The sequence below is a fragment of the Ceratotherium simum genome, chromosome 17, assembly GCF_057802395.1.
Source record: "Ceratotherium simum simum isolate JZ-2026a chromosome 17, ASM5780239v1, whole genome shotgun sequence".
Lineage (NCBI taxonomy): Eukaryota > Metazoa > Chordata > Mammalia > Perissodactyla > Rhinocerotidae > Ceratotherium > Ceratotherium simum.
Window position 1 is genome coordinate 18386148 of NC_141916.1, and position 23795 is coordinate 18409942.

The 23795-nt window shown below is 37.8% G+C and overlaps 1 protein-coding gene across 3 annotated transcripts in view; it reads right to left on the reverse strand.

The window, feature by feature from the left end:
* Positions 1 to 23795, reverse strand: part of DIP2B (DIP2 acetate--CoA ligase B (putative)) — a 212838-nt gene that overhangs the window by 52154 nt on the left and 136889 nt on the right. Inside the window, exons 5-13 of one of the 3 annotated variants that reach the window (XM_004429014.3) lie at positions 17169 to 17381; positions 14280 to 14435; positions 13648 to 13767; positions 10051 to 10248; positions 8459 to 8550; positions 6391 to 6501; positions 4939 to 5062; positions 4227 to 4336; positions 1030 to 1132 (exon numbers count right to left, since the gene is read on the reverse strand). In XM_004429014.3, the coding sequence (XP_004429071.1) occupies positions 1030 to 1132; positions 4227 to 4336; positions 4939 to 5062; positions 6391 to 6501; positions 8459 to 8550; positions 10051 to 10248; positions 13648 to 13767; positions 14280 to 14435; positions 17169 to 17381 (1227 nt within the window). Of the gene's footprint in view, positions 1 to 1029; positions 1133 to 4226; positions 4337 to 4938; positions 5063 to 6390; positions 6502 to 8458; positions 8551 to 10050; positions 10249 to 13644; positions 13768 to 14279; positions 14436 to 17168; positions 17382 to 23795 lie in introns of all 3 variants that reach the window. The other 2 variants (XM_014786452.2, XM_014786451.2) reach the window with 2 other exon arrangements.

A 23795-nucleotide genomic window follows, 5' to 3' on the forward strand; every position in this document is an offset into this window, starting at 1 on the left:
CTGATCATAGGGTGATGTGGTGAAAGAAGAGACAACGAGTTTGAAATTCCTTATAACTTAGGCACTGTCTTCCAAGAGATAATATTTTCTCCCTAATTATATACAGAACATGTGTTTATTTTAGAAACTTTGGAAGTTTCACAAACACATGTAAAAAATTATACTTCCTAGAGAAAATTAAAAATGTTGCTGTGTACATATATCTGTATATTTTATCTATATATACACATATCTATTTTTAAGCATACTTATATACAGAAAGATATCTAACATAAAATTGTCATACACTGCTCTGTATCTAATTTGTTTCCACTTAACGATATATTGAAACAATTTCCCTATATCTTTAATATTCAAGAACATGAGTTTTAATGCCTCAGGGTATATAACCCATTATATGAATGTATTATAATTTAATCAATCCTTATTTTTTGGCATTTTTATTGCTTCCATTATATATATATAACATTATTTTATATATATATTACCAGGCAATAATGCTGCTCTATAGTGAAGATGTATTAACTTATTTCATTCTAGGAAAGGAAAATAAAACACTAAAAAAATTAATATTGTAAAGAATATTCTAAGGCAAATAGTTATTACACAATATATATCAACACATCTAAAGTTCAACAAAAGAGAATATACTTTTGTGTTTTAATTTGTGCTTTTTGGTAGGTGAATTTCTTTGACTCTAACTCCAAACGTACAGCTGGTGGCAGCTCCATATACACAGGAAGATGGAGACACTGATATTCCGCAGCTAATAAACACACGGTTTTAATTAGTTTTCTATTTCTGCACTCTAGAAATCATGCTGTACAGATTTGGTCTCCCCAGAATTTTAGTTCCTTTAAATTACAGCATATTTGTGAAAAAGAAGAAAGCAAAAGCAAGCCAAGAATGTGTCTTAGAACATTTCCCTCTGAATCTGGTCATTAACTGGAAGCCAATCACCAAGCACCCTGCTCGTCGTCCCGTATATCTGAGGCTCACAATGAGGGCAGTCATGGGATGAAGTCTGACCTTCAGAATAATTGCAGGCCTGGGACAGGGCTTGGCAGTGAGACAACATTGCAAGGCGGGACACTGTAACTCCCATCACACTCCCTTCTTTGCTTGTTTTATACTAGGGGGAAAAAACACAAAAAACAAAACATAAGAAACACAATAAAATGGGTTATTTCAAATAACAAAACTAGAATCCAAAAAAAAAACCTCAGATAAGCCATGATAATGGGCTGAATTTAACATTGTTTCATATGAATATTTGAGGCTATGCATTTGGGCCCCAAACTCTAATCACACAAAGATAGGATTGGGGAATGACAAAGCTCAACAAAAGCATGTGTGAAAAATTCTTAAAAGTTTAATTAGTCATCAGTGTGAAGTGGCTGCAAAAGAAGCTAAAACAAACACGAGACTTGAGCTGCATTAATAGAAGCACCGTATCAAAAACTCAGCACTGAAGAATCAAAGGTGCGAAAGACAGCGTCCCCGTGTGTCAGAAGCTCCCAATTTGGAAGAGGGAGACTAGAAATGACCCATTCATTCCCACAAATCAGTCAACTATAGTTTTGCTTTTACCTCAATGCTCCACTCAAGTTGCTTTTACCAAGCAACTTTTTCAATTGTTAAATCAAAAGGACACACCACATACTTTATTTTATCAGACCTTTCTGTAACATCTGACGCTTCCTTTCTTGACCCTTCTTCCCTGGCTTTCGTGATACTCCTCTCTCCTATTCCTTCTCTCTCTCCCCTCCACTTTCTCTGCCCATCTTTTAAATGTTGGCATTCCCTGAAAGTTTTGTTCTTCTTCCTCTTCTCTTTTCACTTTATTCAATCAGGGTACCACATTCCTGATGACTCCTAATTCTCTATCTCCAACCCAGACCTCTTTCTAGACATCCAGATTCATAGAGTCAATTGTTCCCCTTGAATGACCCATAGTCCTGTGAAACGCAAAGTATCCAAGACTGTCTTCACCCCCACCCCTCACCCATGAAGACTCCTCTTGCTGTATTTTCTATCTTATTGAAAGATGGCGCCATCTGGATGCCCAAGTCAGAAACCTGAGAGTCTTTTTTGCCTCCTCGCTCTCCAGAGTCAGTCACGAAGTCCTGCCTCTTCTACTTCCTTAGTGTCTCTCAACTCCATCTGCTTTCTCTACCCCCATCACCATGAGCTTGGGCCCAACTGGATAACTGTAAAAGCTGGTCTCCCTCTTTCCCTTCTTAACTCAACCAAACCAGATAAATCTTTAAGAACATATTTATTCTTATCACCTTTTAAGAGCACCCTATTACCCACAGGATATTTTAAATTCACTAGCCTTGTCCTGTGGGTAATAAGAGGGTCCCAAGTGAAAATTACAAGTTAATTCAGAATAGCAGAAGCCTAGAAATGTAGAGGGTAATGGTTCTACATGAGGCCAGAGGGCTAAGAAGGGGCCATATAATGAAAGGCCCTTCACCTTTTAGGAAGAACTAATAAAGAAGATTGAAAAGGAGTGGTCAGTGAGGCAGGAGAACAGAGAGAGCAGTCAGGGAAGCCGGTGAGTAGTTTTAAGGAGGATGGAGTGATGACCCATGTCATCACTGAGAGATGATATGGACTGAGAGTTGATCGCTAAATTTGGTATTTTAATCGCCTATTTACTTGTCTGTCATTTAAACATACTCAAATCTCTTCCATCTTTCAAAGCAACCCTTGCATCCAACATTCCCAGATCACCTCTCAAAGCTACTGCCACTCTCTTTGATAGCCAAAGTAATCACCACAGGGCTCAAGGACATGTGGATTTTTTCCTCCAAACCTTTTTTAAAAAACTTTATTGATTTATTTATTCATTAATTTAGCAAACAGTTGGTGAGCATTTACTAATATGTCTCAAGCAGCATGCGGAGTAGTCAAGGGCATAGCTTTTAGAGTGAAACAGGTGTGAGTTGGAGTCCCAGCTCTCCCATTTTTGAGTCATATGACCTATGGTTGGTTGCTCAAGCTCATTTTTCTCATCTAAAAGCAGGTCTAATAACAGCCCCCACCTCACAGGGTACTTGTGAGGCTTGATTGAGATAATGCATTTAAAGCACTTACCCTGGGCTGGCCCTGTGGCTTAGCGGTTAAGTGTGCACGCTCTGCTACTGGCGGCCCGGGTTCGGATCCCGGGCGCGCACCGACGCACCGCTGCTCCGGCCATGCTGAGGCCGCGTCCCACATACAGCAACTAGAAGGATGTGCACCTATGACATACAACTATCTACTGGGGCTTTGGGGAAGGAAAAAAAGGAGGAGGTTTGGCAATAGATGTTAGCTCAGAGCTGGTCTTCCTCAGCAAAAAGAGGAGGATTAGCATGGATGTTAGCTCAGGGCTGATCTTCCTCACCAAAAAATAAATAAATAAATAAAATGAAAATAAAGCACTTAGCCTCGGGGCCGGCCCGGTGGCATAGTGGTTAAGTTCGTGCGCTCTGCTTCAGCGGCCAGGGTTCACAGGTTTGGATCCTGGGTGCGGACATATGTACCGTTTATCAAGCCATGCTATGGCAAGCATCCCACATATAAAGTGGAGGAAATGGGCATGGACGTTAGCCCAGGGTCAATCTTCCTCACCAAAAAGAGGACAATTGGCAACAGATGTTAGTTCAGGGCTAATCTTCCTCACCAAAAAAATAAATAAATAAATATAAATAAAGCACTTAGCCTGGTGTCTGATATGCAGCAGGACTTAATCCCTCAACTGGATCATGTTATCAACCAATCAAGTTCCTACACTAACCTTCAATACCAAACCCTCTAGCCATTTGTTTCCTCTTGCTCTTTATCTTTTATCTGTTACAGTTGTTCTTTTCAAGCATAGCTGTCTTCCCTCCTCATTTCTCCCGTCTCTGGCTTCCCACTCAGCCCCCTCACAGCAGCAGAGAAATATCTCTGCCAGTAAATCACTTCTTAAACCTTTGTACTTCTCTAAGTCTTTCATAACTTTCTTACATGGCCAGGATCGATTTCTTTGCTGTCTTTCTCTTAAACGTGTATTTATGTTAAAAATAATTAGAATAGAAGGTCCACTACAAGGCATTTCACAGGCCAAAAGATGGAAATCTAACAAGCCAGGAGGAATTTCTAACATTAAAACTGCAAAACGTTAGTTTAAAATTTTGTAAGACAGCAGGTGAAGCCAAAGAAAAAGCCAGAATGTATGTTCTAGTCTCAGGACTTACCTCAATGTATGCTGGTTCTGTACCAGCAGGTGAGATGTGGGGCTGCCAGTCCTTAGGTGGCTTTGAAAGGTACTTGGAATCTGTTACAACCCATTTGAGCCGGGGCCAACCTAAATCAATCCCAAAATAAAAACTGAATTGCCTAAGCCATAAGGGAAGAAGTTCACACTGAATTGGTCATTTTAAATATCAAGAGACCAAATCAAGGTCACTTTATAATCAGTAAAATACTTTATTTTTATTAGTTTTTAGAGATAAGTCACCAGACAATTATACCTTCTTTCAAAAGTACAATCTTTCAACATGCTAATTCCAGACCTTGACATTACCTCAACAACTGGGAGGTCCATTTGGCAGTGGAAGTCCACTGAGGTTAGTGGTCTATCCTCTGTCTCTACATGTAGCATTTAGCTTTAGTGAACAGAGTGGTAGCTTTTTCCAACCATCAGCATAAAGGTTAAGGGTGTGGGCTGTGGAATCAGATTTGGGTTCAAATCGCTGCTCTGCCATTTATTAGCTGTGACTTTGGGCAAGTTACTTAACCTCTCTGTGTCTCAGTTTCCTCACCTGTAAAATGGGGATAATAATGGTACCTACTTCATAGGATTGTGAGAATTAAATAAGAAAATATATGTTAAGTACTTAGCTATTATTAAATTAAAACACGCAGCTTTAACTTTTAACTGATAATTCAGGTACAAATATTACTAACCTTTAAACTGTACAATTTCTCCATTCTGGGTTTTTGGCAGTCCCTTTAGACAAACTTCACTGGTAAGGGCTAAGGCAATACCACAGCTTCCTAGCAAGAAGCCAATCTGCTGCCCTCCAGCATCCTGCGGAGAAAAGATAATGAGCACGGTAGGGGAGCGAACGTGAGCAGACTCATGCCCAGAATCTAACACTTCGTAACTTCGTAACGCTCTGGCACTTGTGTGATAACATTCATGAAACCCTACTGATATCTGGCAATTGTCAAAATCCAGCGACAATATGTTCTTCCAAATACTTTCTACAATTCAATGATTTCCTGAGTTCAAATCAAATATTTTATTAATCCAACATTGCTAATGATGAATTCTACCAGCCAAATGTGACCATTTTATTCAAAGGTCAGCAATCCTCCTCTTTTAGATTAATTTCAGGCAGATGAAATAAATGCTAACATGGTCAAGTTGTCTTGATCTAACCAAAGCCCCAAATTCAAAAGCAAAGCAATTCAGGTCAGAACAAAATAAATAATGTAAATGGACACCAAATGTCCAAATTTACAATGAAAGTGAATGGACGGTTATACTCAAATCCATATACTCCTTACTATTCTATTTTAAAGGAGGTAGATTTAAGCCTTACAACAACAGCAGAGAAAACAACAAAAAAGATATAGTCTCAAGTATTTCCATTAAAATATCATCTTAAAAGTATCATTATGAAACCACACAAACACTGCCAACTTAATAACTTAAGAACAACCCTATGATTTTCTGACCAATCTAAAGATACTCTATCCCATCAACCAGAGTTTCAGTGATGTTAACAATTTGTTTTATATTCCTTTCAGAAAATAAATTTTTTCTTATAAATCCATAGTCTTCACCATATTCGTCTTTATCATCAACTCTCAATAATATAACCGCATGAGAAAATTAGGGTCAAACAGTTCATAGAGAAATCAGTTATACCTGGAAATTTGTTACATACACTTCATTTTAGTAGAGCTGATATGTTATCAAAATAAAATCCTATACCCTAGCATAGCAACGTGCCAGGACTTAATGGAAATCCTACATCGTATGATACAGTTAAAGGAAATCTCTTTACAAAAAGGTCTCACCTAGTAAATGTGGATTATCTATAGTCTCTGAAGCAAGAGTGGTACTCTTTATAAATGGTAATTGTTGAAAAGTCAATTATGCCCCATGATTTTTAAGTGATATATAATACTATAAAAATTCTACCTTAGTTGAAAACATGTTATTTTCACGAAACTTATAAATATTAATAAATAATTTGTCTACAACTTTCATGTTTTTAGAAAGTGAAGTTGAGTACTTAAGAAAATGATCAGACTGTTTCTAATGTCGTGACTGAGTCATTCAATCTAAGAACCTGACACCCACCATGTCACATCAGGCTACATTTCTCTTAAATTTAGCAATGTTACCTTTCTGGTAAGAGGTACCTCTATAGGCACTGGAATCACTTCTGCCAGGAGACATCCATAAAAAGCCACCATAAACATGACTGGATCATTGTTGGGGTAAACCAGGGCTACCTAAAATGCATAATGACATTCAATAACAGAGGAATAAAAACAGACTAACATGTTCAATGTCACTCTCAAAGATACACATTTGTTATGTATAACATTTATCATGAACACAATAAATCAAACTATTTAATAGCCCAAAGGAAATTAAGTTATTGAGAAGGATCTCTGTCGTCCCCATGATTATACTAGACACATTTTGGGAACTATACAATGCAATTCATCATCATCATAAGAATTTTTCACCAATTCTATTGGTGATTTAGCAGTAAACAACTCACCTTAAGTAGTAAGTTAATTAGTTGTGAAACCGAAGGCAATTTACTTTAGTGCAGGGCTAACATAGTAAAATAAATGTAATGGATCTCTCTAGATAGATCAGCATATTAAAGAATAAGCCTTACAACTCTCAGAGAGAATCTGCAAGCACTGATTGACTCGACTACCACCTTAGAGCCAACCTAAGGTTTCTTACCCTTTAACAAATTCATTGTATTAATCCTTACTCACTTAACCAACAAAGCAAGTATTCTAAGCATGAAGGCATTTGGTTATAGGTATAAGCAAAATGGCAGTAACCATTATGGATATAAAGTTAATTCATCTATGAAAGACAAACAGTGAAACTTCTATAATATGTTCAAACCTGTGATCTCAACCTGTAATGCATCACAGGGATAACTGACTTAATTTACTCAAGGAATGCAAAAACATAGAAGCCACTATTATTGTGGAGTCTGCTACTTGGCTTGGATATTCATAGATTAACATTTGAAACTTAATTATGTCACCAGACTCTTGTTTTCCCTTCTTTTGCTTTCAAATTCTCTTAACTCACTCTCAAGATAAGTTCAATTCTAAACCTTCTAGGGTTCCAAAAAAAACTAATTCCACAAGATATTTAAACAACCCATTCCTTTCCTGCACACAAGTGTCCACATTGCTAGGAAGACACAAAATTACCTTTCTGGGTTCAGTGAGGATTAGGAAACACCCATGCGTCACATTTCTAAGTGGAAGTCATCCTTTAGATGCCCTTTGCCACAATGCACAAGTATCTTTAAAAGGTTAGTTCAGGGGGCCGGCCTGGTGGCGTAGTGGTTAAGTTCGCGCGCTCTGCTTCAGCAGCCCGGGGCTCGCAGGTTCAGATCCCAGGCATGGACCTACACGCCACTTATCAAGCCATGCTGTGGCAGGTGTCCCACATGTAAAGTAGAGGAAGATGGGCACAGATGTTAGCCCAGGGCCAATCTTCCTCAGCAAAAAGAGGAGGATTGACAACGGATGTTAGCTCAGGGCTAATCTTCCTCACCAAAAAAAAAAAAAAAAAAAAAAAGGCTAGTTTAGGAGATTCTGTAATCATAAGCCTACTAAAAAGAATTCTGTTGTGTAGTTGGTGTTTCATTCCACAAATTTCAAATGAAAAGGAATGTCTGATGGTAAGAAGTAATCATATTTAGAAAGTCATTAATAGGAAAAACTCCTCAAAAATTAAAAAAAATTTTTTTAATGTCATCTCCAATTAAAGAAGAAATTAAACAACGTCAATTTGTTTCTTCTTAGAAGTAACATGAGTCTCCCTCTCTTTCTACATAAAACCACAGAAAATTGTTTCAAAAGTTTTATTTTTTAAAGAAAAAAAAATCAGAGAGTAAACTTCACTGCTTTTTTGTTGTCTAAATATTGAAACATTTATTTCCAGAAAGACTTAGGTTTCTTTCTTTTTGTTAGCACTTCAAGAGTTTATTGATTAGCAGCTACAGGAAGGGACACATGAATTTCCTTCAATCTATGAATGCAGGAATTATCACCAGGCATTGGGCTAACCTGGATTGGAATCAAATCATTTTCATTTTCCAAGAACTAGACTTATATAAATTATGCTGTCGTACATTAAAAATCCAGAAGGTGCATATTAGAAAACAATAAACTATCACCTCCCTAAAACCAAAAAACCAATTACCCTGTCTCCAGGTTTTAATACAGGTTCATTTTTGGTCCCCAGTTTATTAAGCAGTGTGTAGGCCAGCTTTAAACTTCTGCTCCACAACTTTCCTGGAAAAAGAAAAGAAAATAGCCATATAGAAAAACACAGGTCTACCTCCGAGAGAAGGCCTTCAGCTCATCAGCACATTTAATAAGACAGTGGCCACTGCCAAATGACGCATAGACAAGCATCGACCCAACACACAAAGAGCCCCCTCCCACAAAACACTTTATATTCACTCTAGTTTAGGAAAGCCAGTCCCGCCTCCAAGCAAAAAGAAAACATCACCGGAAGCTCATTCTGGTTTAAATAGTATTTCAAAATCTTTTCTGAAGTAATCTGAGTATCTTTAGAAATAATTCAATGTGCGCTGATCACATTTAAAGGGAAGGAAAGAATTTTTTATCACAGGACTGAAAATCAGAGGACTACTTCTGTTATAAGCTTTTTCTGAAGAACCACTTACATATATGGTATGAGAGACGAAGTAACTACAAAGCAAAAGTATGACTCAAACGATTAAGCATTCCATACCACTGTACTTCAGTGAAAACAGACAGTAAAATGAAAATTAACTATGTGAAACGTGGATATAGTCATAGATGTTAAATAAACGTGTAAAGATTTGGCCAGCTGACTGTTTTCTGTAAGAGTTATATGGATGAAATTAATACACAGCTTCTGAAATGAACACTAAAAATTGTTCTAGGGGAAAAACCCTATTCTTTCCCCCTTCCTCCTCCCTCCCCCCCAACCACCCTTAGAAATTCTTATTTTAGATTATGAAGAAAGTGAAAGAGAAATCACGTTATTTTGAATAGATATGTTAGTTTTACATACAACGCATTCAGAGGGGCATCTAAGTTTTAAATTCATGTCAATCCGCAAAATTCCTTAAATAACTATTTGTCCTCTAAAATTATTCTATATCTAGGTCTATGGACAACATGCCCCACTTGTGAAGGGAAAAAGGAATCTGTTTGAATAAACTAGTACAAAATCTCACCTTCTTGTTATTTAAAAGAAAAAGAAAAATGAAGTTATTTTTAAAAGAGTTTATAAAAGAAAAGTAAGTTACTTTAAAAAGTTATTTTAAAAAGAAAAATAAAAACGTTAGCTGGGATGTAAAACTAAATGGAAAAGTACTGATTCTTTGATCATTATAGAATTTTGTGCCTATTATAAGCAAGAGGCAGGATGAAGTAAACGATAAAGATCTACAGAGTAATCATTTTCAATTTTTAGATAAAACTATATCTGATTTTCACCATACACCATTAATGTTGCCCAAATGTCTTCCTAAAATCCTCCCCGTTAAAACATTAGTGGATCTACAAAGTCTCTTTCTTCTTTTTGCTCTTTTAAATATTAGCTGGATTGTAAATGTCACTTTAGCAAATGAAAATATTTGGCAAAAGATGTACTTAGAACTTAAAATTCTCTTCAATTTAAAAGAGCTATTGAAACACAATGACCAGCAACTACTAAATATCAAGATAAAAACACTCCCCATGATGATCTGAGGAATTATTAGGAGAAAAGGGAGGGGCTGGAGTCTGTCAACTCACCATATGTAAGAGTGTAAACTGGTTTCCCTGTCATGTCCAGTGCAGTCAGACAGGGGCATTTGGCTTGAGTGGTGCCCCAGCGCTGCAGGGCAGACTCAAGAGCAGGTGGCCAGTTACAGATGACTCCCAAGGGCTCTCCCTTCACAGGGGTCATCTGCCGTCCCTCAGGCTTGGGCTGGTTGGGGTCTGGTTGAGGTACTGTACCAAAAAAACCCCAATGGTTATGAAAATAAGATCTGAAATAAGTACAAGTACCAACTAACCACAGCTTAGGTCTCTAATCTCAAATACATTTCCTCTTTCTCTTCATCTTTGTCTGGTTTAAACTCACTCTGAGAAAAGAAAGGACGTCATTAGAAACGGTAATCCACAAACTGGGCTTTACTTCATTTCTCCATAATTGTAAAATCATATTTAATATATTTTATGCAATAAACAAATCCTGACCCTGACAAAGCAAATCACTGAACACACAGAAAAGCACAAAGTATAAATTTCCTTTAAGCCATTTTATAATTTTTAGTAAACTTGTTTTTAAACTAAAGAGTTTACGTCCAATGTTAGACAGCCAGGTTCCACTTCACCATGTTATGTTTAATAAAAAAGCACTGAACTGTTGAGTCAGAAAACTCAAGTTTACATTCACTTTTTACTAGTGTGACCTTAGGCAAACTGAGTTACCTGAGCCTCATTTTTCCTCATCTGTAAAATGGGGATGGTTACAGTTATACCACAGGGTCATTATTAGACTCAAACAGATAATGGGCATGAATGACAATGTTCCTTCCACGTCTCCATACCTTTGTACACATCTCATATTGCCAACCCCTTTGCTTCCTAATGAACTCATCCTCATCCTTCTCAGGATGCAGCTCAAACAGCACATTCCCTGGGAAGCTGTCTCCAACCATTCCTTTCTTAGCGCTCCCACACTATGTGGTGGTCCATCCTTATTAAAGCATTGAGAATTCTCAAGGGCTTCTATTACTACCGTACGAATTTTTTCCCCTTAAGACTAACAGCTTTTTTTTTTTTTTGACTGAGGAAGATTTGTCCTGAGCTAACATCTGTGCCAATCTTCCTCTATTTTGTATGTGAGCCGCCAACACAGCATGGCCTCTGATAAATAAGTGGTGTAGGTCCGTGCCCAGAAACTGAACCTAGGCTGCTGAAGTGGAGAGCGCCAAGCTTAACCACTAGGCCACTGGGGCTGGCCCGAGACTGACAGTTTTTGAGAGAAGGCATAGTTCTTATTCCTCTTACTGCCTACAGTCCTAATACACAACGGTTGCTCAATCAGTTTTAATTAAACTGAACTGAATTTGGGAGAGAAAAAAACACGCCAGATTATTAACATGGTATTACAGAAACTGGAGGTGAATAATATTTCATATTCTTTCATATAGATAAAACTCAAGTCCTCTTAATTTTTCTGTAATAAACAAGTATTATTCAAATAAAAAGCAAAAAAATCCTACATTTTCGTAGCAGCAAAGATAATTTACACATGGAACAAAAAGTCAAGTATTTACTGAGTGCCAATTACGTGCACAGGATGTGATAAACATTGAGAAAATAACCACTGCACATATCATTCCTTGAACAAACACGTATTGTTTGTAATGACGGGAGGTGCAAGCAGCACAGAGTCCACGGCCTCCAGGAGCACCTAGAGTGCAATGGGGACACACACTCATACACGGAGCTAAATACACACGAGCAGTGCATGACAGAAATACGTACAGAGAGGGCAGAAGAGAGCCACAGCACCCAGCTCAGGAGCTAGGGTACCCCACCTGGAGGAGGTAATGCCTGAGCTGAGTCTTAAAGGAAGGGTAGGAATCAGCCAGGTGAACAGAAGAGAGGAGAGCCATAGAAGGGAGAACAGACAGAATGAGCAACAAGCATTAGAAAGGGAAATGAAATACAAAATAAATTGTATTTTACTCTTCAATTTAATGACAGATTTGGGAAATTTACTTAAAATGTCTTAATTCATTTTCTACTGACATAAAACTAATGAAATAGTTTCACTTCCCAATTCACTGACCTAGGTAAAGAACATTTCAGCTGCCCTTCTACTTTGTATATTTCCAGACCCGAAACCACTAGATTAAGTAAAAAAAAACATGGTTAATTCTAACTTGTTTTTATGGGAAGACCGTATATATGGTAGGCATAGTCTAAGTAAAAAAAAAAAAAAAAAAAAGGTTAATTCTAACTAGTTTTGTTTTTATGGGAAGACTGTATATATGGTAGGCATAGTCTTCTGGTCATAAAAGTCTGCACATTATTGCCATCCACTAGGCCTCAATGCAGACCCTAGGGCACATTCTTTCAGACTTCCAAACACATAGGGGTAATTTTCTTTTCTAAAGGCAATCATTATTCGAATAAACAATTGTTGCCTATTTACAATTAGTGGAAAGCTGTTAGCTCTATTCTGCCAAAGAAAATTGTTCAAGTATGATATCTATTAAACTTTGACCTTCATTTGCCTGGTCAATACACAGTGCTAAAAAGACTGGAGAGGCTATTACTGGCATGAGCATCTTGAACATCAGTGCATCAAGAAAGATGTCCATAGTTCAATGAGGTTAGTGACTCCTAAAGAAACAGAAATTCACCTTAATCTTGTACCTCAGGTTGCTTGTTGCTTCCTGCTGCATAAGTGGGCTAAGAGGGGATCTAGTCTACTAATGCGCCTCGTTCCATTAACAGGTCTGATGTGATCAAAGCCCAGTATTAGTCTCAGGATGTAAAAATGGAATACAAAGCACCAAGGCTTAGTTCTTTTGTTAGGTAGATATATCCGTCACCTAGCTTCAATAATTATCAAATGGCCACCCTCATTCCATCTCGACTCCCAAGCACTCCCCTCTCAATCCTTCCTATTAAATTCTAGACATCATATGATTTCATCCATAGATATTTTTTAAGTTACTGAATGAATAAATCACTGACTGTTACCACTTCTTCTATGAAGCCTTCCTTAACCACAGAGATGGAAGTGATTTCCTCCCTTCTCTAAACTGTCTATATGAGTTGATACATACTTATCGGCAAAGCTCGGTTTTCATAAGTATTTAGTTTAGCACCAGTCTAAATTGTAAACAACATGAAGGAAGAAGGAAGTGACTGTATTTTCATGAACCTTTTTCACCATCCACCATGTTGTCTTGTAGAAGGCAGATACATATACACACATGCTGACTGGCTGATTTAATGAAAGGACTATGTTATATCAAAAAAGATGGGCCAACTTTTGAGATTGTATTCTAGGATACGACATCTCTATTCTAGGATAATGTCAAATATAAATAATTTTAAAAATTATGTATTTGGGAAAGTTCCTAATTTCAAAGAGCATATTTCCAAGGACAGTTCTATGCTTCATAGTTATCTCTTTCCCTCCCTCCTTATTTTCATCTGAGATTTAAAATATAAATGATCTTTAGGGAAAAAAGAGCAGACAACTATGAACTCTTTCAACCAAAAATGATGCCTTGTTCATCCTTAAATCCCACAGTACCTGACATGTAGTAATTGCTTAAGAAATGTTTAAGGAATATATGTTTTTGGTATTATTACTACTACCTTCCACAATTTCTTCAGAGTCATCCACAAAAAATTCTTTTAAGGGAGGCCTTTTGGGACGTTTCAGAGTGTTGAGAAGCTGCTGGATTTTTGTGGATACTCTGCTACTGACAGGAACACCTATAACGGAAAAAATGGTAAGTCAAAATTAGTTGATTTTAGGGATATTTTAGTTCCTCAATTCTCTTAGGAGCTTTTATTTCTAATGATATTTGGGCTTTGCCCACAGTCTCATTCTATTTCAACTGGACCAAATAGGTACAAATACATACATAACAAGTTTTATGACAATAGCGAACAAATATGGCACTACTATTAATACAGTGCTTAAAGATTTCATCTAATCTTGTTCAATCTCTTCATCTAACCTTTCTCTTATAGCGTTCTTTTCTTTTTCCATACTTATTTTTTTGCTCAAAGCATCTTTTGAAAGTATAGACTGAGTATGAACAAGTGTCAGTGCTGCCACAGTGCCGACTGATGGACAGAGGGCGTTCAAGATGACTTATGTTAGTGGGTCCACCACGGTGTAGTTCTGTAACCGCTGGACCAGTCAGGTGTTACTGTTTATAATCTGAATTTTTCCAGTTTAACTAATATTCCCTTTTTAGCTACCCAAAAGAACTCCCTACCATCAGCTGTATCCATAAGGCTGGACCTGTTGGATCCTTTGTGCATGCCTTTAACTATTCCCGAGGGGGGCAGATCAATATTTGCTGGGCGTATTGAGGAAGATGATGATGAAGAAGAGGTAGTTGTAGTGACGTCAGGGGGAGCAGAGAAATTCTCTAAGAGGGGAGAAAACAAAGTTTAGAATTATATATTACATTAGCAGGAAAAGTAAGAACCTTCAAATCTTTTGTGGTTTTTAACAAGGAAAAAAACTACATAAATCAGGCATTAGCTCTTGTCAAACAACCTTTCAAATCCAAATCTACTAACAAGACATAATGAGAGAGCAAGAGGTTAAGCCAGGGCATATCAGCTTTCCAAAATTATTATTTTCAAGAACTTGGATAGCCTTAATAAGATCAAATCACATATCAAATGTTTCTCAAAAACATTCTTTTCTACACAGAAAGTCTCGTAGAAACCCAATGTTATAAAAATAATCATAATAAAATAAAAATTGCAAGTGACTTCAAAACGAAACCAAAGTGAGTATGATCACAATGGCTACTAATATTCTAGTCTCTTGAGCTTTTCTTCATGTTTATGTTGATTTATCCATAATGTTTCCTTTTCCACTGGAGACCGAAATTATGTCTTGGGAGTGGGTCAGATCACTCAAGTTCCCAGATGAAGAAAACCAGATAAAGTCCACTTCTAATTTTTATAAAATAACCCAGAGGCTACTTGGATCTCCTTGACAGACAAGGTTCTTCCCTTGTTCTAAGCGTGATGAAATAGTGTTATGGTACTCTGCTTCACGTAGGCATTCTTAATATACAGAAACTGAATGGTATAAGTTGGAAGAGAACCATTCAACAGGGATATGTTACAAAAAACTTAGAAGAAGAAAACATCTGGGGAAGTAAGAAAAAGAAAATTAGGAGAAGAAAAATATACAATTCACAAGAATAACGAAAAGCCACTCAAAACTAAAAAGGAAAAAATCATAATGTAAACAATTTCTAAAATCAATTTGGGAGTAAGGTCTGTATGCCCCTCAAGTCTCTAATTACTAGTTTAATAGTTTTTAAAGTTTTCAATATACTAGCACAAGCATATTGCAGTATGTCCTTTCTGTAGGATAAGGGGATAACAAAGCATTAAAAATAGACATTTTTGTTTGACCCAGTAATTCCTATAGGAATACATCCTAAGGAAATAATCAGACAAATGCACACACGTTGTGTGTTCAAGGATGCTCATTCCGGCAGTTTTTATAAGAGTAAAAAACCAGATACTACTTAAATGTCCAATATAGGGGAACGGCCGAATAAACCTGGACACAACCATGCAGTGGCATATTTTGAAACTGTAAAAACAACAGTGTAATTCTATATTAATGATATAAAAGATGTTTGTGATACACTGCTAAGAGAAGGTTATGAACATTATATTTAGTACAATTTCATTTTTGTAAAAACAAAACCAAAACCCTATCCATTTATATGCAAATAAAGTCTTTAGAAGAATATACACTGAAGTGATAACACTAAAATGTTATCCACAGGAAGTAGGTTTATAAGTTATTTTATTTTTCTTTTATCTGTATTTTCAAATTTTTCTATTAGAAAAATGAATTACTTCTGTTAGAACCAACATCCAAAAGGCAATAATGTTGGATACAATGGTTTCTGTGAGTGCCTGAACAATGTTTCACAGAGTAGTAGAAGCAGTAGAAAAATATGAAGTCAGAGGAAATCATCTTGTTAACAAAAATGCAGATAAAGTTAACTGGGTATCAGGACAACATTTTTAACAAGTGAAACTGCTTTCTTTTAGACAAATGTAGGAGTAAACACCTGACCCAACCCTGGCTCTGTTGCTTACCCTCCAAATAGGAGAGGTGGTGAGCATGCGCCTCTGTAGTTGCTTTAGGGTGTTCAGTGAATTACAGGGCAGAGCTGTGCGTGCAGGACAAGCCACCAGCTGCCGGCACTTGGCTTTTTAATAAGGGCAATCATACCCTCAAGGTAGATATTTTCTTTAAAAATTACAGGTTGGAACTGAAAATTTTCTGAGTTTTTCTTTTCAGAAGTCAAGTGATACAATAAAGATATATGTAAGGTGATACAGAAAGGTCACTGATATGAAAATTAAGACAGCAAATATCACAGACACATGATGTTCACATACATCACTTAGTGCAATGTGCACCAACCAATTAAGCAAAAGCAGAGATCTGAGCTCTATCTTTATCTGCAGATGTCACAAACTCTTAAAACACACACACACACACACACACACACACACACACACACAGACAGACATAAAGCAGAGCCAAGCAAAAGCTACACTCCACACAGAAGCATCAGCAGCAGGTGGCAGCTCTCAGAGTACCAACATCCTCAGCCTGCACACTCCACATGTAGCAATAACACAGCAGCAAGGACAATAAATCCAGTCTTTATGCTAAAGACAACAAGGCCTCACTGATATTGTCTTAGTGCAGAATTTGCTTGGGTTTAATGTTTTTTGTTTGAGAGAATGTAGACAACAATCTTGGGAAAATCTAAGATGTTATATATTTTAACACCTTTTAACAGATGGAGTATTCTTCAATGGGGATAAACCCATGCTAAGACTGGTGTTATATCTTGCAGCTTGAGTATTGCTTATGGAAATAGCTATGGCTTCAGGTGGGCAATACTATGCACCAATAATGCAGATGGTACCTATCATTCCAAATGTACTCCTGGTGTTTCCTTATTGCTTCATTAACTGTCATGTTCTTTCTGATTCTATTTTTTAAAGCCACTCTAAAAAACCTAATACAAAGCATCAACTATTTCCTGGATACTAGGAGCCAAATGGAACATAATTTGGGCTTCTTGGGTAGATTCAGCTCCTACCTATTCGAGTATTGGCAAATACATCAGCTAGAGACCCAGTGGTTCCTTTGACCTCTCCATGGGACAGCGTGGAAGATGCAGATGAAGAAGTGGACGATCCCTGAATTGAACGGTTGATCCAGGACTCAGCATTCTGTAAGCTCTGTTGCAAGGCAGCAGAGAGCGCAGCTTGGCGTCTCAGAGAGCCCTCATCCTCGGAGGCTGAAGATGTGTCTGTGTGGAATTAGAAAAAAAGAAGTTCTGGATCCTGCCTAGAACAGAGACCTTTCAGTTCTTGCTCATTGATCACACATTCAATTTTGACAGCAGCAAAACATTCGCATTCTTAAGGTAGATTAATATGTAAAGTTTCTCAAGAATCTCAAGGAAACGTCTATGGACCAAAACCTGCAAAAATAAAACAGCTGAAATCTATAGGTAATTTTAAGTTCTTTTAAAAAAAAAAAACCCTTTTAGAACATTTAAACTTCATTCACTGTTTTTTTGTTCTGAGCTTAACTAGTATCTCAATTGTTCTGTGTTATCTACTTATGATCAAATAATACTGAAGTGCTTACATATCTTCTCAATCTCTTAATTAGAGAACCTTATGATAGGCTGCTATACTAATTTTGGCAAGTACTTATTAATTAGTGTCTACTTGAAAGGAAATGATCTTGATAGGGAAACATAAAAATTTATTTTTGTTAACAACAACTTAAGTGCCAAACAATGAGCTAGGTGCTAGGGAACTGATGCGGAATAAGAAACAGTGCTCAGCCTGGAGGCAGTCATGGTTTTAATGGAAAAGCCAGCTGCTCACAGGGCACAGGTAAGCTTTCCAAACATGAGAGGAGAGGGCACAGATCTGTATTTTTCTCCTTAATTCTCAGTCGGAGAAGAATTGTGAGAAATTCACTGATGTCTGTATTTAGCCTGGCTCTGACTTAGGAAAATAAGGCCTAAATTAGAAAAGCATGTTGAAAAAAAGAAAAGTTCAACCAAATATAGGATAGCCAAGGGAAGCAGAAGTCAAGAATTTATTCCAGGGCTCCAAGCTTATGAGGCATACAAGTTAAAGGCACATTTGGTCCGATGTGAGACAAACCTTTCTAAATGATCTTGGGGATTACAATTTATGGCCTGTGGACTGTATTTCATTCAATTTTTTTTAAATTAACTATTCTGGGGTTAGTCCTGCCAACACTTTCTTCTAACTCAGGTGAAACTGTAGGTCCATGTTCTACTTTGGTTCAGAAAGCCAGAGATAATAATTAACAGGGCCAGAACACTGCTAGTGCCAACAATGGAAATCTGAACTACAAAAGATGAATTTAATCTAGAAGTCAAATTCTGCAGGGCCAGAGTAAGAGAGAAAGTTGAAATAATGACTATATCCTTGCTTCCTACTCTGGACTACATCCAACTTATTATCTCATATTGAAGGAGATCTGAGGCCCAAGACTGATTGTTTTTGGTTTTTTTACAATGTACTACATAACTACAATATGTGCCGGGAACTGTCAGGTTCCGGGGATTCTGAGATGTGTGAGATCTTATGAGACAGTAAGTGCCCTAAAAGCTTACAGTCCAGTTTAGGAGACACACAACTCCACAGACTGTTTCACAAGAATACAACAGATGCTAAGAAACAGAGTAAGCAAAGGGTTTCACGCGAGAGGGGGCACCAATCTCAGCCCAGGATTTCAAGTACTTCTATGCAAATAGAGAAAAGACTTTGAGGAGGCACAGGGCAAAAGATGAGGCTGGAGAGGTAATGGTGACCAGACCCCAAAGGGGTAAAGTGATGAGGTTCTTTAAAGGGGAAAGAGATCTATAATGCAAAAGAAGGTGATCAAAGGAAAATATAGAGAAAGAAAAGTAACAGCATCTGTAACTTTTATTTAAGGCAAGTGTCTTGCATAATTTCCAGAGATTAACATTCCAACTGTACCATGAGAGGCAGCGATTTCTCTCTTTGCAAACACGCTAAATAAAAGGGGGGGGGCGGGGGGCAGCAGCATGGGACAGATGAATCTGACCCTAAGAATAAAATATTTTCAGGGTAACACATCACAGGATCCCACAAACTCCACTAGCTTTGCAGGCTGTCTTTATTGCATCATTTATTTTAATCTGAGTAAGTCTAAAATCAGAATAATCCAATTTTCAAAAGATAGTAAAACCAGTATTTTCATGATTAGGTTTATGGAAAATTGGCTTCATTATGTTTCTATATTGAATCAATTATGTAATTAGGTGTATTGTTTCAATTCAATTACTTCACTTGCCTGCCAGTCCTCAGAGTGTTTAGTGACTGCAACTGTGGGGCGGCTTAGTGTAGTGAAAGAAACATGGGTTTGGGTTCGTCTTCCATTTGAACTCTGGGGTCCAACACTTACTAGCTCTGTGACTTGGGGATAAAATTACCCATCTGAGAAGGCTGTCTGTTCATCCATTCAACAAATACTACTAAGCTCTACACTAGTTGGTAGGAATAAAATAGTGAGCAGGAACACATTCCCTACTTAATAGAACTTAAGAGTCTTATAGGAGTTCAAGGTAGGTGTGCAAAGAGTCAGACCTAAACCCAGGCTGGAAGGAGGAATTAGTTATGAGGGGCACAGAGGTGGGGAGCGAGGAGTCAGTAGAAGGAACAGCATGTGAGAAAGCGGGGAGGGGACAGACAACAAGGCACATTGGAAGATCAAAGAAATGAGACTATCTGAAGCACAATCGGTGATGATGAAAAATGAGGCTGGACAAGTGGACAGCACTGGGTTGCTAAGGGCCGCGTAGGACATGCTAAGAAAGCTCGCCTTCATGCTCACTGCAGCGGGAGACCACAAAACAAGACGATGTACAGAAAGCACCCCCAGCAGGGCCAGCACACAGCAGTCGGCCAATAAACATTATTCCCCTTCTCCTCCCCGAATCACACACCCTGTGTTACCTCACAGACACAAAACTGTGACCGGGCCAAGCTTAAAGCTGATCATGTGTTAAGATCACATAAAATATAAGCACTGCTATGGGACTAAGTAAAAACAAGCTCCCTTAAATATTTATACGTTTATTTGGTAGCTTCTTTTTTTTTAAGGCAACTGTCACCCAGGAAATTGCAATGGATTAGTGGAAATTTGGGCAAGATTAAATTAATAGTAATAGAAATAAAAGTTAATTCCCCACTGATTCTGCTCTGGTTGAACATTAACTCACAACTGTTACCTATGGTAACTAAAGTCCCTGCTAAGCTCTTCTGTATGATGAATACAATGGGTCTACACAACAGAAAACAATTTTGAAAACATGGTTTGCCCTTCAGTTTATAACTGATGTGATTTTAACACAGCATCATTTAATACTGATCACCAGAAGCCTAAAATCCATTTATAACCAATTAGGAAACATATAAACTATCAGCTTGTTGATTTTAAGGGAAGAAAAGTCCTAAATCTATTAACTGTTTTTAACTGTGGTAGCACTTTTAGACTTTAGCTATGTGGGGAAATGACTCCCCTCTTCTTGGTGGAAAATATACCTATTCTATCTAAAAACATTAAAAATTTAAACACCTACTAGATCCATTCCACTCCTGAGAAATGAAAGCATATATCTATACAAAGACTTGTACATGATTGTCCATAGGAACTTTATTTGTAATGGCTAAAAATGGGAAACAACCCAAATGCCCATCAACAATTAAAAGGATAAAGTAGTTATGGTACATCTATATGATGGAATAGTACTCAGCAATAAAAAGGAATGAACTACTGATACACACAACAACATGGATGAATCACAAAATAATTATATTGAGTGGAAGAAGCCAAATCTCTCCCTACCCCCACCCAAAAAAAGAAGTACAACTGTATGATTCTACTTATATAAAATTCTAGAAAATGCAAACTAATGTATAGTGACAGAAAACAGATCAGTGGTTACCTCCTGGGGATGGGGAGAGGTGGGATTACAAAGAGATTATGAGGAAACTTGGGAGGTGATGGATATGTTCATTATCTTCATTGTGGTGATGGTTTCATAGTTTTGCTATGTCAAAACTTAGCAAAGTATATACTTTAAATATGTGCTGTTTATTGTATGGCCATTATAATTCAATAAAGCTGTTAAAAAAAAAAAAACTAATTTAAAAAGAATTGTGGGGGTGAAAATGATGCCTTGGTGAGAGGATGGTAACACTGGAGAGTCAGTCTACACAGCCTGAGGGGTATTGTGCAAGTCTGGCAAGTGCCTGAAAAGACAGTGCCTGCCATTGGGTTCTGGCAGCTGACACCAAAATTAGGCCCAGATACCAGCTTAGAACAGCAGGTAAGGCAAGATCCACTGAAAGAAAGATCTCATCCTAACAACTAGTACAAAATATGCCACCTAAACTGGGCCAGGAAATGCGAACATCAAAGAATAAATCAGGGAAACAACCACCAGGACAGCGAGTGTGCGACATTCTGCAGCCCATGGAAGAAGTGTATATGTGTGTGTTTTGGCGGGGTAGGGTGGGAATGGGTGGTGTCAGGCAGGAAAGTGTCACTTTCTCTTGCATTAGTGGGTTAGGGGAATTAAAGACTTCCAGAAATACCTTCAAGAGAGGCAAAGGAAGTTTCTCTGTTGGCAAGGAAAAAGTTTGAAGCTTAAGAAGGAAAATGCTTAGAGACCCAAGAGGGGGCAGCCTAGCCGTAAAAGCACATATAGAAGAGAATATTAAAAGGTTAGTTCTGGAAGCAAGCCAATCTGAACCTACCTTGGGCTACAAATTCTGGGCAACTTAATCTAGCACTAAACCCAACCAGGGTGGGTACTGATTCACCAGACAAGCATTACAGAGACTTTCAGAACTACCCAAGAGACTCGCAGCATCCCACAATAATCCGTGTGCACAGAAAGCTGGCTGGGACTGAAATCACCATGCAGAGCCTAATTGGCAGGAGGTCCGTGAGCTGCCTGACCATCAACATCCAAACTGGGATACTTCTGAGAGAAGGGGCACGCACTATTAATAATTACTCCAGGGTCACTCTACCGACAAGCGATCTCCAAGCACTGTTTTTCTAGCTATTTTCCCACATCTATGAAAATTACAAAACTGATTAATATTACAAAGAATATTGGGGTGAGAAGAGAGATTTTTTTCACTTATTGCCTATTTGAAAAGTTGGAGCAAACACGCGGCAATTGTTAGAGCTCCAAATTACCAGAAAATATTTATTGACAATATGGTAGAATGAGAGGCAATACGCCAAGTGGTTTAGAGAATGGGCTTTTAACGTCTGACTGCTCCGGATTTCCATCTTAGCTCCGCCACTGATGGCTATTGGGCTAATCAGTTCTTAGGGGTCTTCATTCTGCTATCTGTTGTTGTTATTCCTTTCCTATTGATTCTCTCTCATGGGGAGTGTCTTCTATTTTTGCATTGTCTGCTCACATTCTTGGATCTTAATCTGTGGGAATCCTACGTCCCTGGGTTGAGGTTGCACCCTTCCAGAAACCATTTGTGCCTGAGGGTTATCATCAGCCTCTTTTAATGTTAGTTCTTTTTAATGTTAGTTAATGTTTAATGTTGGTTCTTACCAGGCAGGATAGTGAAACTCAGATCTTGTACCCACTGACCACAAATTCTTCGGGAAGGTCCCTAACCCCATCATCCCAAGGCCAGGCACAAGGCAAGCTTTCTTGACAACATCTTCTGCTGGCAGCTTAATTTTTCAAAGTCACTCTTCTGCTGAAGATATAAGTCTTTCCAGGGATCTCGATTCCAGCTTCCAACCTGATATAGGTCCAAAGTTTCATCTTTTCTACCCTTAGGGTAACTAAAATGTAGGTCCCTTGTTTTCTGCCTCCCCTCCCCTCAGGGCAGTCAAAGTGAGCCCCCTCTCACCACTCTGATTTTCAGTGACCGTTCTCTCTCTCTCTTGCTCCAGTATGTACGTAAGAGGAAGCTGGTTATATTTTAGCTAGCATTTCTAAGGGAAGTTTTCTTTCCCCTGTGTCTAGGAGAGAATTCTCAAGTTACCTAATTGACCACACTGCTAGAAATGGAAGTCTGGGCAAGTTATTGAGCCTCTCTAAACCTGTTTTCTCATCTGTAAAATGGGATAGAGGATTGTCAAGAGAACTAAAAATGAAAAAATATATGTTAAGCACTTAGCCTTTTGACTAGTACACACAGGGTACTCAACAAATGGTAACTATGAAATTACTTTTACTGGCCAACCTTAAATTTTACAATCAGCTATTGAAATAAACGAATTCAATTTGATAGAATGGGGTTTTATTGTACTTTGGCTTAAAGAATATTGAATATTTACTAGTCTCCCAAGTAATTGCGGACCATTGCTCAAACCCAGACCAATAATGAAAGTACACTATTAAAATGATCCAAATCTATTAGAGTACATTTATAGAGAGGTCTGATTTGTCAGCTCAGTTTACTTTGTAATTTTGAACAAAATTAGAATATTTGGGAAAAACTGCCCAGGTTGGTAATTCAGACAGGTAATCTCTTAAATTCAAATTAATCTTTTAAGTTCAAATTGACTGATAACGTGCTTTGGGCTATAACCTCTCGGAAGGCAATAGCTTTCAATTTGTTTGGAATAATAACCATTCGAGTACCACTCATACATGAATATC